At 39.9% G+C, this 19,508-nt stretch overlaps 1 protein-coding gene across 1 annotated transcript; it reads right to left on the reverse strand.

Annotated features, from left to right (window-relative positions):
- Nucleotides 1–277: 277 nt before the first annotated feature.
- Nucleotides 278–17,604, reverse strand: ppp1r9bb (protein phosphatase 1, regulatory subunit 9Bb). The gene is made up of 10 exons (XM_079477313.1): nt 15,868–17,604; nt 8,561–8,693; nt 8,363–8,483; nt 8,144–8,248; nt 4,750–4,885; nt 4,356–4,505; nt 3,957–4,010; nt 3,498–3,727; nt 2,553–2,649; nt 278–2,009 (listed from the first exon to the last, which is right to left on the reverse strand). Exons 1-10 carry the CDS (start codon nt 17,242–17,244, stop codon nt 1,956–1,958), a joined length of 2,457 nt encoding a protein of 818 aa, XP_079333439.1. The 5' UTR covers nt 17,245–17,604; the 3' UTR covers nt 278–1,955.
- Between the last annotated feature and the right edge of the window lie 1,904 nt (nt 17,605–19,508).

Below are 19,508 nucleotides of genomic sequence, written 5' to 3' on the forward strand. Positions count from 1 at the left end.
ATGGTAGTCAATGATGACCCAGAAATCTCAGTTGCTAACATTCTTCCAAATATCTCCCTTTGTGTTTAAATGTACAAAGAACTTTATACAGGTTTGGAACTACTTGAAGGTCGGTAATTCGTGACAGAATTTCAATTTTTGGGTGAACTATCCCTTCATAGGTTTATATTTACAGTAGTTGAACTTTTATTTTGTACTCCCATGATTCCCCGAGAGCTTAGTCATTTGATTTAAGAGCTCAGTGTACCAATTTGAACAAAACACGACAACATTTGTTACAAATCCACAATTGACTGTTTATTTCATAAAAGCACATAACAAACCACACGGGTGTGTGTACAAGGTTTGCACTGAAAAACAAAATCGATTACATGCCTCATTGATTTATTTAGTCTCTGCTGAAAGGCTTATAGTGACACACTACAATCACAATTCAACTTGGGTCCTTCGTACATTTCACATCAATATGTTCCCATGTTGGTTTTCTTTCCTCCAGACTGTTATTGCAGCTATTGTGATCATTTTGTGCTGTTTCGGGTTTCATTATACAGAAGGATCAACGAGGCAGGTTCCAGGCGGTAGTAAAAAGATCGGTTCCAGGATTCAAACTATTGTGAGCCTGTCCACACCCTAACTGTATTTAAACATGAACAACACTCATGTAAAAAAGAAAGGTAAAAATATACACACGTGCGGGCCAATCTCAAAGTGTCGTTTCTGTTGTTCTTTTAAACACTGTGTGGTATGGACGCCTTTTAAGAAATTGTAAGGACCTAAATGAACACTAGGGAGTAAGTGAAGGGATAGTACACCCAAAATTGTCATCGTTTACTCATCTTCGAGTTGTTCCAAATCTGCATAAATGCATTTGTTCTGATGAACACAGAGGAAGATATTTGGAAGAATGCTTGTAACCGGACAGATCTTGGACCCCATTGACTCCCATAGAAGGAAAGATTTGTTCTGTTGAACACAATGGGGTCCAAGATCTGTCCATTCCTCTGTGTTCATCAAAACAAAGACATTTAAACAGATACGGAACAACTCGAAGACGAGTGAATGATATTTTTGGCTGAAGTATCCCTAAGTAATACTGAGAAAAAGGCAGCAGTTGGTTTTTAAGGTTCAAGTCACCAAAACCTTGCACGAGAGGTATAGTGTGGACTGCTGGTAGAAGAGAGGCATCTGAAAAGAGGTGTTGAAATAAACGCCCTTAAAATGTGGCTATAAAGTATGGCTAAGCTAAATTATGTCACGATTTAAATAACCACACAATATTAGTGAAATACTTCAGCTGCTTCAGACTGTTTATCGTTCCCTAAACAATCACAACGTCACCACGAATGATTCTTTCTGTTCAAAGTTAATAAAAGAATATCATATAAAAGGATGTTTTATCATGTATTGAAACTTGCTTTCTCAGTGCGATCCTGAAAATACCATGTGTTAACAAAAAGAAATAAGTAACAAGACGTTTAAGGAAATGCAGAAAGTGGCAGGTCATTACTGGGATTTCTGAATCAGAGGGATTGTGTTTTCCCCGCTTATTCTGGACCCTGTGCCCATTTCATCAGCTTTCAGAGTGAAAGTGAAAATTTTGTTAATGAAAAGTAGCGCATTTTGTTTACGAAAAGCATATTTTGTTTAGATTAGGTTATTACAACATTGGTAAAGCCATCAATGTCCTTCAAATGAATATCTATAAGTACATGTAAGGTAAATACAAAGGGCTTTCAAAGCAAACACTGCGGGGGGAGAAATAATTATTCACGATGCTAAAAATAAAGAAATGGAAATCTACAGAAAAAATCCTAAAATGGAAGGTGGAGGGTTATAAAACTCCTGTGGGGCTTACTGACAATACCTAAATGGACACCGTTATAGATTCTCTAAATACAGATTCTCTCCTCCGTTCCAATACATTTACACTGAAGTAGATAAAACATTGATTCACTTTACGACGGATCTAGTGTCTTCAGCTCCTCGACCTGTGACTCAACATCTGTTACCTGTGTAGAGAAACATTAATGGTTTGTATTGTATTGCCATATTTGCCGAGACATGGCAGGCAAAAAAGTCATTTATGTGCATACATGGTCGATTTTCAGGTCTATGTCTTCTTTAACAGTGATACTATAAAAGTTCACAATAAAATCTTTATTTTTGGTGTTTTGTTACTCCTATCCACTATTTGTTCTCATCATAGCAGCCTAAGCCATACTTTTCGTGTTCGTTCTTTAGTTATATTCTTTTCATGTTATTATAAAATAAAGGTATATCTGAAACCTTTAGTCATTAAAATGAAACAAGGATTTTTAGATTAAATATATGTAAATATGCGCATATTTAATGAGACATCAACTCATTTGCATGTCAAAACATCAATTGGTAAAATTTCTAGTTAATATGTTTAAATTCAAATAAAATCATATTAACCTGCAGTGTCTCGCCTTCATTTGTATATTGGTTAGCTATATAATGTGTTTGGTTTATATACTATTCATTCATATATAATATAAAGGTATTGTATTTGGGAGATAAAGACACTCTACCTTGTCTTGGAGTTGGTCTGTTTCTTCTTTATGTGAAGCTTCGGTTTCATCTACAGTTTTCTGTTGACCTGTTTTCTTCTTCAGAAAGTCAATCTCCCTACAAGACAAACAAAAAAAAATACGATTTTTGGTGTAGCCAAATCGAAAGCATTCACGCGGGTACTGGCTATGTCCAACTACTGACTAACACTGCAATCAATCCTGATATTGCATTAGCACGTGTGTTGACTGGGAACAAAACCATAACATTTATGTTGCCAATTGAGCTACAGAAGCACTATGAAACATTACACAGTTTGGCATACAATGTAATATATAGCTACTGTCCTTCTGAAATCTTGTATCTCCGTATTTCGTGATTTTTACTTGAAATCATTATTATTAGTAACCCTTGTTGTTTGTCACTGGGGACAATACGGTATTTAATCATGTAAAAGTGAAGTGTTTTTTTCCATTTTTCGGGAAACTTTTTGGACATCGAAGGGTTCGGAAAGACAGCGAGGAATGAACACATCCGCTACACGTCCACAAAAAACAGAGTTCCTGCAGATTATTTCTCATAACAAACAAAAGAAACCGAGAAGAACCGTTTCTTGGCTAAACTTGCCTTTCCAATATTTTGAATTTAGACTGCGATACCAAGTTCAACCGCTAGATGTCAATGTCCAAAAGGTATCTTCAAATGCCAAAGTTTTTTATCCAATTAACATACAACAAAATTCCACAAATCGTCTATTTAATAAATTTATTATACAATAAAATAATCATATAAATTAATATTAAGATCGATAAAATAAAATATAATTAACAATGAACGAACAGAGGACAGAAGTTATCTTCGGTGATCTGCATCCCATGAAACGTCTATAGGAGCATTTAAGCTTTAGAGAAGTGCTGTGGGTTAAAGCTTCAGAAAGCTTAATGCATGTACGTGCTTTGTCTCACTTTAGCTGATATTCTTTAATGAGACGCTTGGCCTTGCTGTATTTGCGCTCCAGAGCCTGATACTGAGCCTGTGTCTCTTTCAGGTGCTCATCCACAGCCTGACACAGACTCTGCGCCTCCATCCAGTATCCCTCCAGCTTCTCCATGCGCTCCCGGTTCTCCTGCATGTTATGCTCCATCTGGGCCTTGTCTGCACGCCAGCGCTGCTTCTCTTGTTCTACATGATTCAGCTTCACATAGATACAAACCGAGAAACCTTTCTTTATTTGCCTGCTTTATTTCTATTCGAAGCTGAGCTTGAGTTAATACTCCAACACACACGACAAGCATACAATTTTTACATCTTTAACAATATGTTTGATAAAAAACTAAAATGTCAATTTTCCAAAGTGGACATCAGTTTTGTGGATGAGATTACACAATGTAATTTAGTATTTGGGAGATAAAAGGTAATCCTACCTTCCGCTTCAGCTGTTGGATCTCAGCCAGAGTCACAGCATGTTTAATCTGCAACTGTGCAACATGTAGTACAAAGGTTAGAGAGCACAACAGCATGTCTTTTTTTGCAATGTAAACACAGCACTATGATAGAAACACACTTAAACACGATTGAACAGTCCAAAGTAATTCTTTCTTTATATATATATATATTTATTCTGAGTAGTGTTATCCGTATGCACCATGGGTCTGAGAGTAACACAATTTCAATCCTCACATGTGGCAGAATTGACAATAAAGCAGACTTTGACTCGACTTAATGTTTGGAAGCAATGTTTTGTATATACAAACAGTATGATTGCGTACAATAAAATGTAAAAAAGGTCTTTCTGGAAAAAAAGGTAACTGTGTTTGTCTTACTTCTTTATATTTGTGGGAGAGCTTCTCAGGGTCCACTTCCACGGGTGACAACATATCCTCATTCTCACCCAAATCAAACACTTCTATGGCACTTGGGTACGTGGGGCTCATCTCATCTTCTTCTTCTTCATCACTGCCATAATCACCAGCCTAGAAAGAACGGACAGGATTCAAATCTCTCAACCTTTTGGGTGTGTTCCCCGGACAGGGCTTGAGCCTAGTCCCACGATAACTTGTTACAGATGTCTTTGAAAACAACTTGCACTGACGTATCAGTGAAATAAAAGATATCGGTGTGATTCTTTTGCATGGTTTGGCCAAGATTGCAGACCTGTTCACAAAAAAGGATCCTGTGACACACCTTTTCTAGACTCACGTCACAATGCCCACGTACCTCTTCCTCATCCCCCATGTAGTTGCTGTATCGTTGCTCCATCATCTCTCTTTGCCAGCGCTCCTGTTCAAGGGTTTGCTGGATGAGCTGAGCCACTTCACTCTGCTCTCCTGGTTTCTCTCGGCCAATTATAAACCTGCATACAGGAACGTTTACGGTTTTAATATGTCATTGCCCAAGTATGATACGAATTCCATCTTCGAGTGGGATATAATACTTGATCATTGTTGCCTGAGGTTAAGTTATAATGTTAGTTAAGTTACATCATGTTAGTTATACAACATCCACAATTTAGTTTATCGCAATCCTTTTCCACCTTGACCCCTTGGAATCAAATGATACTTTTTGTAGAAATAGAGATGTCCTGTTTATTCATAGGCTGTGGATTTGTCCATTGCTGCATCTTTTATTTACAGTCTCAAGTCTCTAGAATCTGAACGTGCTTATGCTCTTCGGTGTTCTGTGTCTTTAGGTTCGCTGTTAAAATACCATTACGAATGCTAAGCAAACCAGGACAAAACGTACCGAAATAGAACAGAACTACAAATACATACACTTTTATAAATTGTCCATCCATCCATCCATTTTCTACCGCTTATCCGGGGCCGGGTCGCGGGGGCAGCAGTCTAAGCAGAGATGCCCAGACATCCCTCACCCTAGACACTTCCTCTAGCTCTTCCGGGGGGACACCGAGGCGTTCCCAGGCCAGCCGGGAGACATAGTCCCACCAGCATGTCCTAGGTCTTCCCCGGGGTCTCCTCCCGGTCGGACGGGCCCTGAACACCTTCCGGGGAAGGCGTCCAGTAGGCATCCGTAACAGATGCCCAAGCCACCTCAGCTGACCCCTCTCGATGTGGAGGAGCAGCAGCTCTACTCCGAGCTCCTCCCGGGTGACCGAGCTTCTCACCCTATCTCTAAGGGACCGCCCGGCCACCCTGCGGAGGAAGCTCATTTCAGCCGCCTGTATCCGGGATCTTGTCCTTTCGGTCATGACCCAAAGCTCATGACCATAGGTGAGAGTAGGAACGTAGATTGACCGGTAAATTGAGAGCTTCGCCTTGCGGCTCAGCTCTTTCTTCACCACGACGGACCGGTACATCAACCGCATTACTGCAGAAGCTGCACCGATCCGTCTGTCAATCTCCCGTTCCATCCTTCCCTCACTCGTGAACAAGACCCCGAGATACTTAAACTCCTCCACTTGAGGAAGGAACTCTCCACCAACCTGAAGTGGACAAGCCACCCTTTTCCGACTGAGGACCATGGCCTCGGATTTGGAGGTACTGATTTTCATGCCAGCCGCTTCACACTCTGCTGTAAACCGTCCCAGTGCATGCTGAAGGTCCTGGTTTGAAGGGGCCAACACGACAACATCATCCGCAAATAGCAGAGACGAGATCGTGTGGTCCCCAAACCTGACACCCTCCGGCCCCTGGCTGCGCCTAGAAATTCTGTCCATTAAAATTACGAACAGAACCGGTGACAAAGGGCAGCCCTGCCGGAGTCCGACATGCACTGGGAACAAGTCCGACTTACTGCCGGCAATGCGAACCAAGTTCCTGCTTCGGTCGTACAGGGACCTGACAGCCCTTAGTAAAGGACCACAGACCCCATACTCCCGAAGCACCCTCCACAGGATGCCACGAGGGACACAGTCGAATGCCTTCTCCAAATCCACAAAACATCATCGTGTTTTGGCACTTAAATCGTATGTATTACTATATGTTTGCTGTTGTAATTTTGAAAAACTAAAACTATCGAAACACTACATCGGTAAAAAAAGGTAGTAAATTCACAAAACAATAACCACAGTAAATGAATTACACAGTGATTTTCTATACGGCGTGAACAGGTGCTTATTTTTCAATGCAGTAATTGATCAACAAATCAACATTTATCATGTTGTTTGCCTTAAATTGGGATCTCATAAATCCCTCTTTGTTTCTCCTTTACATGTTATCCCTCCTCAGTTTCATCCCTCTTGTCTGCTCCTACACTGTGCGTGTCTGGTTTCCAAATAGCCTCCCCTTGTTCCGCCCTCCCCCATAAACATTCATAATGTCATAATAGGATCTAGTATTCTTCTCCTCCTAAATACAAGCTTTGTAACACATCATAATTACATCTGTCACGCTGACCCTCATTTTCTGAATGATGAACTCAGTAGGGAAAAGAGAACAGAACACCGAGTTTCTTTCACTTGTGTGTGCACTTTCTTATGACGGTTTGCATGAATACTACAACAGATTCAAAATGTTTTTTTTACAACTCTCTAAACCTCAAATGTTCCTTTTCATGAAAGTGTTATTAGTTTACGTAAAAGGAGCTGAATGTTAAAATATGGAGTTTGTGCGAATATTCTTTAAAAATGTAAGTCAGTGTGCATCCTTTAATGTATTTACTATTACAAAGCATCCACGTTCAAAATAAATGTGTAAAAATAAAGCTGTAATTGAGAGAGTAAGTCTCTAGTTACTTTAGTGTTTATTGCTGCCTTCAGAAAAGTTCAGAAGTCATAATGCCGAGGTGATGATGAGGTGTTTGAGTGATTTTGGCTTGGATGGAAATTGCACAATTCTATACTTCCCTGTCTAACATCTTGGCAATTCATCTTCTATATACAGTATAAGGGTGCTTTCAGACTGTTTGCTTTGTTCAGAAACAAGGATTAAATAGCTACAATGTTGTATTTTCTTGGTTTGGGTCGCCTTTACGTCTCAACATTTCTAAACCAACCAAAATTCTTATTTGGGACAGCCGCTGTCCGACCATACTTTGCTTCAGGCTAACCCACTCATCTGCATAACACTGCTGCTTTTTACCCAACAGACATTATTATGCGTCACCTGGTTTGTTGACTTTTATAATTCAGACTTATCACCAAAACCAATAAGTTAAAGTCCCAGCGAAATAAAAAATAAATTTTCATGAAATATTGCAGTGTTTGTAGTTTACAATCTGGGTTATTATCTTTTTAAAACGTGTGTGCTATTAAAATCTTCAGATGAAATCTGAAAATGCACTACCGTCCTGTAATGACTTTCCATCTTAAATGACTTATGTTAGACGGCTTAGGCGGAGTATCTGTTAACTCCTCCCCTACAACTGTCGGTCTGCTGCCAGTTCCATATCAAAATGCGACGGCTGTTTTTATGCATCAAATCACAGAGAAAGACAAAAGCAACGCCCACTTTTAGAAATTCTATTTCACTCGGATATGCGTCAAAAAACGGAAGAAAAAACTATCGCAACTTCCGGTTCATGGGGACTTTAATGCTGAATTTTTGATACATTAAAAGCGAACAGGGACTGTGGCTGCTTCATATGATGGGAATGGATTGAAACTACAGGAGTATGATGTGTATCATTGTGGTTTCCGTCCTGTTAGTCTTACCTGACCGTGCCAGATGTGTTTCTTAAAACCGAGGCGGCAAAACACTGAGTTACACCGACCAGACTTGTTCCATCCACCTCCACTATCAAATCATTCACCTGGATCCTGAGAAACACAACAGAAGAAACACGGTGACTGGTCTGGAATGACATTCAGTAAGTCGAGTGAAGACAGTAAGCCTGTGTGTGCATATATGTTTGCAAGCGTTGCAAGGTTTACCTGCCGTCCCGATGAGCCGCTCCTCCCTCTGTGACAGTCTTGACAAATATGCCAAGCTTCTCCAGGCCCATGTCTGCTCCAGCACCCATCCCAATAATACTGATACCCAAACCCTCATTATCTGTTGAAATACATCCCAAGATGTAGAATACAACCTTTAACACATATTGACATGGACCTCTTATCTTCTCTCCAAACCTTTTTCCAGTTCAACAGGGAACAGGTCCAGCCTTTCCACACGTTTCTCCAGTTCATACTCAGCAGAAGCAGCCATGGGGTCCACGTCATCATTCCTTCTGTCATAGTCCTCATTGGAATAGGTCGTGAAAACCTGAAATTTAATCACATACTTTAGTTTAGAGCTCATGTTGAGAACACGAGGAACTTCATGAACAAACAATAAGGTTGCAAAATACATTTAAAGGGATAGTTTATCCACCCTAGATATATGAAGATTTCAGATGCAAAGCCTCTACAAGCCACCTCCGTCAAAAATGAATGAAATGCTCTCAACACATAGTATACATTACTCAAATAAACCTGCTAAATACCACACTCCGCCCGCTCGGAAATATCTGCTATTGCTGAAAGTAAATGTAGGAGCTTGATAAAAAAAATGCTAATTTAAACAAAAAGTGGTCTGATGTATTTAGAGGGTTGGCATCTGAACTCTTCATATTTTCTATTGTAAAATAATTGTTAGCAGATTCTTCTATCCAGCACCCTTGTAGCCTCCACTAGAAACATAAACACGTTTTTCTTTGTTTCTAAGCAAAATAAATCTTGAATCCAAAATGCTCTTTTTGAAACAATAACACGATTCAAAGCAGCCCTCGGGTTACCCGAAGAACTCTCAAATGTCTTTTTTTGCTCTTGACTGTAAATGTGGTCATTTAAGCTCTGATGTACTGAACGTGGAGCTGAAGTGCATCTCTATTGAAAGGCAAGCTGTGTGGGCAGAGCAGGTGTGCCCACCTCGCAGCAGCTCCTGTGGCTTCGCTGCAAGTTAAATACTGTATAATCTTTTATAACGTGGGCGCAGCAGGGCAGCCTGTGCCAACATTGCTTGGCTGCTGTGAGCGGTTATGTCATCTGTCTTGCTGATGCATTCTTCAAAACCGAACACATAAGAGGAGCATTGAACTCTTGGGCCCCTTGCTGCAATGTTTCTCGCCCAATAACATCCGACAAAGAGACTACAAATTAAAACTAGCCTCTGGCTAATTGTGGGTGTATTTACATCCGTGGAAGTGTAGTAGTGTACATTGTCTCTTCTGAAAAAAGAAATAATAAATGGATTAAAGTCACCACCATTTTGGGAGTAGCAAAGTGTCCTGTCAACACTTCCAAATGACCAGGGGGAACTGTGCTTTTTATACATACAGTACATGCACAATAATGTCTACATTTCTAAACTGATTTCAATAGTTGATGATCTATGTGGATCAGAAAAATGTTCTCCGTCATAAAAAAGATAAGGAAAATTACTCATTATCAGATGGAATTGTGAACACTTTTCTGCTGGCTCAGGGGTTCTTTCTGACTCATTGTATTCAACAATATTCAAAGGCCCCGAATCAGCTGTACAAACGCATCGAATCGCTTCAGAAAATATTTGTTAAGACCACAGAGCCGTGTCGAGCAGTTACTTGATAGTTGGATGTACTTTTTGGAGCTTCGAAAAATTGCCCCCCTTTACTCCCATTCTACATCTTGGAAGATAAAAGATACGTGGTATTACAACTCCGACTGCAGTATTCTTCAAGAAAATCATATTCAGGCAGGATGCCTTGAGGGTGAGTAAAACATGGGAAAATTTTGTTTATTTGCTGCAGTATCCCTTTAAGGTTCCTAGACGCTAGCTGGGCTCCCCTTAAGGGCCACGCCCCCCCGTTGAGAACTACTGATTTATCTCTTTTTTATATCTCTATCATCTCCCTCATCTTTCTTTGTATTTAACTCTGCGAAATTATACTGACATGTCTTGGTAAACAACATTTATTTAATCATCCTTTCATAAGAAATCGAACTTCTGCCGAGGTTGTGAATCAGTTAAAAGTCGAAAGTGCAATCCCACAACGCACTGCAACAAGCTCGGTAAAAAATCTCATACTCTAACTGTTTGCCCTAATTAAAATTTTGGGTTCTGTTTAAATCCTATTTGACTAAAATACTATACCATTAAAACTAAATACCTCCGTCTTTGTTCTTTTGCCTAATTGATAGACATCCCCATTCTTTAAAAACCATCCCGGAGAGAATAATTGTGCCTTACTCCCATCCCATCTCCTCCCATCTGTGCTGTAATCCCGCATGCACAGCTATTTCCTAGCAAAACATCATCACATAAACCAGATGAAACCAGCTACCAGCCACATGATTCAGTGACGATGGGCTTTTCTGTTCTGCCCCGTGGACACAAACACTGGATTAAGGAGGGGGAGGAGAGAGATGCTCCAGTTGTGTGACAGTCCGAGTAGGTCACATCTCCAAACAGATGGTCTGCAGGAACCCTCTGCCCAAACGGCCTCAACCTGACGTCAAAAATCTACAGAAAGCAGTGAATAAACCATGCTCTGCTTGCAAATTGTACTGAATGTCATGTGAAAATTGAATGCGAGCCATGTTATGTTATTTTCGCTTACATTTCGTTGTATTATCTAACATATCTCTGCATAATACAATGAGTTATTTATATTTAACTTTTAACAAATGCAAACAGAAGCTAAAGAACTGTTCTCTGTACATCAAGACTATTGAACAGCGTTGAGTGATGAATGAAACAAAACATGAAAAACAGATTAGACAGGAAAATAGTGTTGGTAGGCTGTTGGAAGAAAAAGATCCAAATAACATGGTTGTTGAAGATGTTTTCCAAAACCACTGAGTTTTCTCAGTCAGAGAGAAAGAGAGAGAGAGACGTGTTGAGGTTGGCAGTTACAGGAATAGACTAAACATCAGAGAGAAACCCTGTTCTGCTAACGTGAGCTTTTTCTAAGGCAAAAGAAAATGCATTATTTGATGCCTTATGTTGCAGTAAAAAACATTTCTGGAAGTTGGGGCATCAGAAATAAAACCTCTTCATTAAACCTGTAATTTTACAATAAAAAAACTTTTTTTAAATTCAAGAAATCTTTGTAAAAAAACAGAGAAAATCTGTAAAAAGTAAATTTTGAATATTATATCTGGAAGACTGTAAAAAAAGGACCGGGAAATGATGTGTTGTTTTTAACTTAAAACCGGACAATATAATGAAAAGATCATTTGTGATATGTTACAATATAAGTGATATATATAATAAGTTATTCCACAAAAATGCATGACATCAGGCCTCATAGTGTTGAGCTAAAACAGAAAGCTTAGAGGATCCTGAACTGTTCAAAACAAGATTGAATCAGAACAGATCTTAAAATAGAGCTTAACTGTTTTAAACATTGTAAATTCAAAGAGTTTCACACCACCCGGGGCGCTTTGTGTACCAAAGTTGTCCCAAAACAAATGTGTAAAATATCATACACTGCTGCTGAAACGCAATGTATTGCAGATCTGTGGAGTCGTTGCTCAAAATTTCCCTGAATCCGATATGCTGGGCCTTTGTTCAATAATGTAGCATATGGTGTGATGCTGCGTAGTGATTTCATCCTGATGTGCTGGCAGAGAGGACCGAGCCCCTCCTTACCTGCTGTTCAAATACCGTTCATATGCATATACAGTATGTATTATATATCTATAAATACACACCTCTCCGAGCTAACTGTATATGATGAAAATTGCATATGGACGAAAGCTGTTTTTTATGCTAGCGTACAGTATCTGATTTAAAAGAGTGTCAAAGTAGGACAAAAACACATTGCTGTGAATACAGCTGACTTTCCCCTCTGGTCTAACAGCAGCCGAGGCGTCTGTCTCACTCTCAGACAGATCTGAGCTGTCTGTCTGCTCCTGATATATTTCACACCTGTCTCTGAGCTACATTCTGCCCCCATGTCCTCCAAACTATAGGCTGTTGAAAAATACAATGACTGACAGACATGGTGAGTGATGGATGAGATTCACGAGACATGTATTTACAAAACAACTCTCATGCAGGGTAAATCGCAGAATATCATTTCTGTTTAATTCTGTTACAGATAAAATGCCATTTATTTATATGCTTGGTTGACCAGTACCATTTTTTGTTTTTGTGCTTTTGCCGGATGTTTTTGATGCTTTACACACAAATGATTGCCTTCACATGTCCAAATACGATATATGCCATGACCGTGTGTATGTGTGTGAGAAAGAGAGAGAGACAGGAACAGAGAGTTAATAAAAAAACGCTGGAAGTTTCTACGTTTGGCCTCCACACCGCCTCGCAGGGGAGGACTGTCCGTTACAGTCACAATACTGCTATTTATAAGCACTGCCAAACCGCAGAGACAGACAGGGAGAGGAGGAAGAAGAGAGACAGGGAAAGACAGACAGAATGACTTGAAAGTTAATAAGGAATGGGAGATCTATAAAAGACAGAAATCAATAAGAATGCCAGAATGAAATAGAAATGTTAAAAATGAATATAGGTTGATGAAGCGCACCGAGAGGAAGAGAACTGAGCAGCTGAAAGAGGACCGGAAGAGAGGAAATCAAGAACAAAGCAGTTAGTGTGAGATCTGCCTCTTAGGTCAGCCTCAGCTCTCCAGCCTAAAGAAAGAGAGAGAGCGATAGAGAACTTTAATAAAGACCGAACACCCTGACCAACACAACAGGCCTTGTGTTTGAATGAGAGCTGCTCAATTCATTTAGGGAGAAACACTGTCAATTCAATTTTATTTATATAGCGCTTTCACAATTGTTAATGTTGAAAAGCAGCTTTACATACGTCATAATAAAAAATGTAATCAAAATATGACTAGGAATACATTTAAGAGATATACGGTATTACACGATGCAAGTTTTTCTCTATGCAATGTACACCTAGGTCAGTGGATTGTCAGAAACTATAAATGATTCAATCAAAGTATATTTAATTTAGGTATATTATTATTTAAGATATTGTTATCAGGACTGGGAGCCTAAAATTACCATAGACAGAACAATTTGCGATAAAACCACAACGTGGTTAATATACGAAATAACATACTGTATTGTTTAAACATGTTAACTTGCATGTGCGTTGTTAAACGCAAGTTGTCTTTATGGGTTAAACGAAATCGGGAGTCTCCACGTGAGTAACGTTGGCAAGGAACCAAAACTCCACTATAGATGTTTACAAGTGGAGGAAAGTGTAAGAGTGGAGAAAAAAACCCTTGGGAGACGCCAGACTCAACCGGGAGAGCCGGTTCTCAGCTGTCCCAAATTCTGTCCACGAATAAGGATGAATGTGAAACAGGGACAGAAGGAGAGAGAGAGAGAGAGAGAGAGAGAGAGAGAGAGAGAGAGAGAGAGAGAGAGAGAGAGAGAGAGAGAGAGAGAGACTATAACACTGCCACTTACTGACCAACACAAAGGCAGCGTAGCTTGGCCGAGACTGAATGCTGTGTCTGAGCCTGTAGCCTCTCTATGATCTCACACACCAGCCCGAAATACACACATTGCGTTTAAACGAACCCACATTTTCATTAGTGCGATGGTCACACATCATCTTGTGTTCAACAAACAGCTTCAGGGGCTTAACTTTCAATTATGACTATATGTTGTATTAAGCTGCTTGTACAGATCAGCTATGAGGTTGCCAAACTTTTCGTTGTTTGCTCTTTCAACATGAGGAAATGGCCAACAGTAGTTCAAAATGATCTGAGATTGCAGACAGCTACCAGTAAAAAAACGGGAGGACGCTGTGATGATCGGGGCTGTGTTCTGTTGTTGGTTTCATATACAGAGATTGAATGTAGATATATAAGTTGCACATAAAATTCATTTATTTTGGCTTTTTGCCTCAACTTATTGCAAGAGGAAGGAGTTAAGTGACACTGCACTGAATTAATAAATGAAATAAGTGATGTATCGCTGAATGAATACATGAACGATTTGTTTCTCACGCAGAGCATGAGCATCGACGGTTTCAGAGCAATACTGATTCTCTTTTATTTATCGATGACACTCAATTTATTTTTACTCACATCAATGGCCTACAGGAGTATGGAACCAGGAAACCCACATTTAGATACTCTTCACATTATTATTCTAACAAAAATGTGTTTGTAAGTGGATGGATCGCATTTTTCATCATATAAACTAGGGTGAAGTTTTTGAAAGTCATCTCAATGTCAACGGTAATGATGCTTCATTGACCTCGCTTCAATATCTACCCCAAATGTACCTCAACTGTTTACTATGAAGTACTTGTAGTATGTAGACGGCTAAGAATATAAGTACTAGGGCAACGTTCCATATACTACAGTAACATTCTGACACAATTGTACAGCAGCAATTCCATCATTGTGGGATAAAGCATACTGCAAATCATGGTTGTGGCCGTACAGTGTTTTCTAAATGAATACATGTGTATATCAGAATGGTTGCAGAGATCAAAGTGTGCTGATATACCACCATAACAGCACAATTCCAAGCGTGACGTTTTCTTGGAACATCTCTCAGCCATTAATAACTAACTTGCGTATTATTAGGGATAGGAGACATTCTTATTCTAAGACACAAGGAGAAAAGTATAAGGATCGGTAACATCCCGGTCATAAGCACGTCGGACACACAGTCTGTCTGAAGTATGTTTGTTATGCAATAGATAACATGAACTAAGAATGAGTAGCATATCTTTATTGATTCGTCTTGTCTTGATTTTAAATGTGTATCAGTAAATGTTGAAGGTCCAGTGTGTGAAATGTAGCGCCATCTAGCGGTGAGGTCGTGAACTGCAACCAACGGCTCACTCCACCTCTCCTTTTCGAAGCACAACGGTGGCCGACACAGAACTAATACAGTATGTCGTCATGATTTTGCTTCTTTGTCGAAGGAGATCATATATTTACGAAACACGGTCCGTAGATTAGTTTGTCCGTTTAGGGCTAGAAACAACATGGAGAATTCCATGCAAGGGGACCCGCACTGTATGTGGATAGAAATAGCTCCTTCTAAGGTAATAAAAGCATTATGTAAGGTCTTTATACACCTCTGAACACATAGTTATTTATATTATGTTGCATATCTGTCAATCGATCCTCCAAAAAGAATGATATTTCATGGTTAGTTCATGTTAAATAATGCAGTTATGGGTGTTACCAATACTTAATATATAAACAAAATATAGAAATTAAACTTACATTCAAAGACATGGAACTATAATGTAAAATAATGTATTTGTCAGCCACGAATGAAATGTAAGAAACTCTGTTATCTCTGTACAGAATGTGAAATCGCCTCCACTGAAGAACACAAGATGCTGTCTGTAATAACATCATTGGGTTTCATCAGGTGTACATTCCCACGGCGCCTTGTGTGCATTTGACCAGAACGATAGTGTAATATACCAAAGAAATTCACAAATGTATTGCTGTTTGAAGAAAACTCACCTTAATGGGCGAACTACTGAATTTAATCTTCCTGCTCGGGGGTGGATCCTCCTCTACAGGTAATCCAGAAACCTCAGAGCAGCTTAACTCCGGCTCATATACATCCTCTTCATCCTCCTCATCCTCAGGCTGACTACCACCAGAGTCTTCCCCCACTGCGCTGTAGGCACTGATGTCCACAGTAGAGTAATCCTCCTTCAGAGTGCCATCATCATCGTCCTTCTTACAGACCCCCACCGACGAACGTACGTGTCCTGCCTGAGCGTCCTCTGCCTTTCCAGTGTCAGCGATGCTAGTGTCTCTCTCCAAGGCCTCTCCGTTGGACGTAACCTCTCTATTCTCCAGAGAGGTACGGACACCAGCTGTAACAAGAGTACCTTTCGCCTTCGTGGCAGTGACCTCTCCCGATTTATGAAGAGGTTTGGATTCAGCGGCACTTGAGTCTTCCATCTCACCTGTCTGATTACCTTCTGAGTACTCATTGTCTGCAGCATTAAGACTGTCGTGATCCCCAGAGGCTCCATTAAGGCTTGTAAGGCTCCCATCTTGGTCCACCGGGTGCTGGTTAACCCCATCCTCCCTGCACGCCCCCGTAGGAAGCGTGCGTATCCGTTTGGTGATGACTTTGGAGTTGAGCGTACCGACCCGGCCGGTGACCCCGCGCAGAGGTAACGGGGGCGTGTTGGAGAGCCTGTGCAGGTTGTTTCGCAACTCGGCGGCCCGCTCGAACACGGCGCTGAGCTGGCTGACAGTGGGAGACACGGCCTCTCCGGTCCCGCCGATCGCATCCAGGCTATCCAGCGACTCCGTGCTGCCGTTAAATCGCGCAACCACATCCAAGCGCGACGCATCCGGCAATCCCGCGGCGCGTTCCTTCTTCAGCAGCACCCGGTTGGAAGCCGCCTGTCTCTCCTGATTCTGCTGCTCGAAGATCTTCCTCGTCTCCTGCAGCTTGGAAAACCGGGGCGACGCGTCCGTTTTGTTATCAAAGCGGTTGGCGCGCTCGGAGACGCTGGATCCCAGTTTGAGGAGCGCGCTGTGGTCCACGTTCTCGTTCAGGCTGCCGGCACGCGGGAGGGTGAGGCGCACGGCTTGACCGTCGCCGTTCGCCCTCTGCGGATCTTCGGCATCGGTGGGCGAGGATGCGCCCATCTGCATGAACATGTTCTTGATGCGATGCACGTTTGAGCCGTACGTGCGGCCGCGGCAGGTGGGCTTCGGCTTGCCATCTTGCGCGTCGCCGTTATTAAAGACATCTGTCGCCGGCTTCAGCGCTTGAATCCCTGCCGCTTCGTAAGCGTTGCGGTGAGGAGAGGGGCTGCGGAGCGCGGTGGTGCTCGCTGGATTGGAGGAGGATGAGGATTCGGTCTTCATCATGGTCTGTTAGGCTTTTCCTAGGCGGCGCAATAACAGCATCCCTGTGTCGTTGGTCCCAGCGCCTCCTATTCTATAAACATGCCTTTCAGTGTGAAATAAACGCCCGACGAATAAAAACCCGATTCACGATGTGTCCTAAAATATGATAATAGCGAATTAATGCTCGAGATGAACGCTTGTGGAGTATCCATCAGCAGCATGGCAGATGCGGCGCATCATCCGGTATCCTCGCGCGGTGCGTGAAAACGATTCATCGCGAAAGCGTCGAGAATTGACGAGAAACTAGAACAGCGGTGCGCTCTGGATTTTCACGACAGATTGCGCGCCTGTAATCCGCATCATGTTGATCTCTTGATTTTCTCGGTTGCAGATTTCTGTCGTTCTCACCGATGCTGCAGCAGCACGCGCAGCAGAGAAGCAGGGTCATAGAGAGCGTCTCATTTCACAGCATCTTTCACATTGATTTGTATGTGGTTCATTCGTCATACCAGGGGGCTTTATTAAAGAGACCGAGACATATTTTAAGAAGATGTCCGAGCCATAGAAGCCCGTTTCCGCCAGGGTTGACTAGTATATAATAATGACTTAAGTATCTCAAAATAATGAGAAACGAATTCGAAATTTCGATTTAGTAAATCATAATAACGACTTAGTATCTCATAATAAAGCCTAATCCCATAATAAAGACATAGTATCTCATAATAATGATTTAAGTATCTCAAATAATGAGAAACTAAATCGAAATTTCGACTCAGTATCTCATAATAATGATTTAGTATCTCACAATAATAAGAAACGATTTCGAAATTTCGATTTAATAAGTCATAATAATGACCTAGTATCTCATAATAATGACTTAGTATCTCACAATAATAAGAAACGATTTCGAAATTTCGATTTAATAAGTCATAATAATGACCTAGTATCTCATAATTAAGACTTAGTATCTCATAATAATGACGTAGTATCTCAAAATAATCACTTAAGTATCTCAACATAATGAGAAACTAAGTCGAAATTTCTACTTAGTAAATCATAATAATGACTTAGTATCTCATAATAAAGACTAATCTCATAATAAAGACATAGTATCTCATAATAATGACTTAAGTATCTCAAATAATGAGAAACTAAGTCGAAATTTCGACTCAGTATCTCATAATAATGATTTAGTATATCACAATAATAAGAAACGATTTCGAAATTTCGATTTAATAAGTCATAATAATGACCTAGTATCTCATAATAATGACGTAGTATCTCAAAATAATGACTTAAGTATCTCAACATAATGAGAAACTAAGTCGAAATTTCTACTTAGTAAATCATAATAATGACTTAGTATCTCATAATAAAGACAAATCTCATAATAAAGACATAGTATCTCATAATAATGACTTAAGTGTCTCAAATAATGAGAAACTAAGTCGAAATTTCGACTCAGTATCGCACAATAATGATTTAGTATCTCACAATAATAAGAAACGAATTCGAAATTTCGATTTAATAAGTCATAATAATGACCTAGTATCTCATAATAATGACTTAGTATCTCACAATAATAAGAAACGATTTCGAAATTTCGATTTAATAAGTCATAATAATGACCTAGTATCTCATAATAATGACTTAGTATCTCACAATAATGACTTAGTATCTCAAAATAATGACTTAAATATCTCATCATCATAATAATGATTTACTAATTAAAAAAAATCCCAACCCTACTATTACAAACATACACATATATTATATGTTAAAACAATTTACTATATGGGGACAAAGGAACGTGCATATGTGATGACAGCAGAACTGTTAATAATATATTATTCATATATTTCATCATACATATTTATAATATAAAATAACAATGTAATAACATCAATCTTTTATTTACGTTTTGCTGTCACACCTTAGGCCATATTTATTTTTCAACTAGATACAGCCGTATGTGTCGCCATTGTAAAACAAAAACTTTATGCTTTAAATTTAAACAAAATCTTTAGGCCTACAGCCAAGATAGCTTTACATAATAATTTGCACATTGGTCGGTTTTCACTTTCATTTAATGGCACATGAGGCAACATTACAAAATGTTTTAGGATCAAAATTACTTTTTTAAATTCTAATTTTAAACAAGATTTGTTGACAATATATAGCATATAATGCAAGTACACTGTACTTAAATACTTAAAACGAGTAATCCCCTATTTTATTTTTTCTAGGGGGAAAGTAATGACAAAGTAATTTAGTAATGAGGACGC

Source organism: Barbatula barbatula (assembly GCF_947034865.1).
Source record: "Barbatula barbatula genome assembly, chromosome: 16".
Taxonomy (NCBI): Eukaryota; Metazoa; Chordata; class Actinopteri; order Cypriniformes; family Nemacheilidae; genus Barbatula; species Barbatula barbatula.

What these genes read in the sequence shown, in the direction of transcription:
- ppp1r9bb (XM_079477313.1), bottom strand. Translation starts at nt 17,244, where the DNA reads ATGATGAAGACCGAATCCTCATCCTCCTCCAATCCAGCGAGCACCACC. An exon ending in CCCTGTTGAACTGGAAAAAG is followed by an intron (nt 8,484 to 8,560) that starts GTTTGGAGAGAA and finishes GTATTTCAACAG; the next exon opens with ATAATGAGGGTTTGGGTATC. An exon ending in GCGGCTCATCGGGACGGCAG is followed by an intron (nt 8,249 to 8,362) that starts GTAAACCTTGCA and finishes TGTGTTTCTCAG; the next exon opens with GATCCAGGTGAATGATTTGA.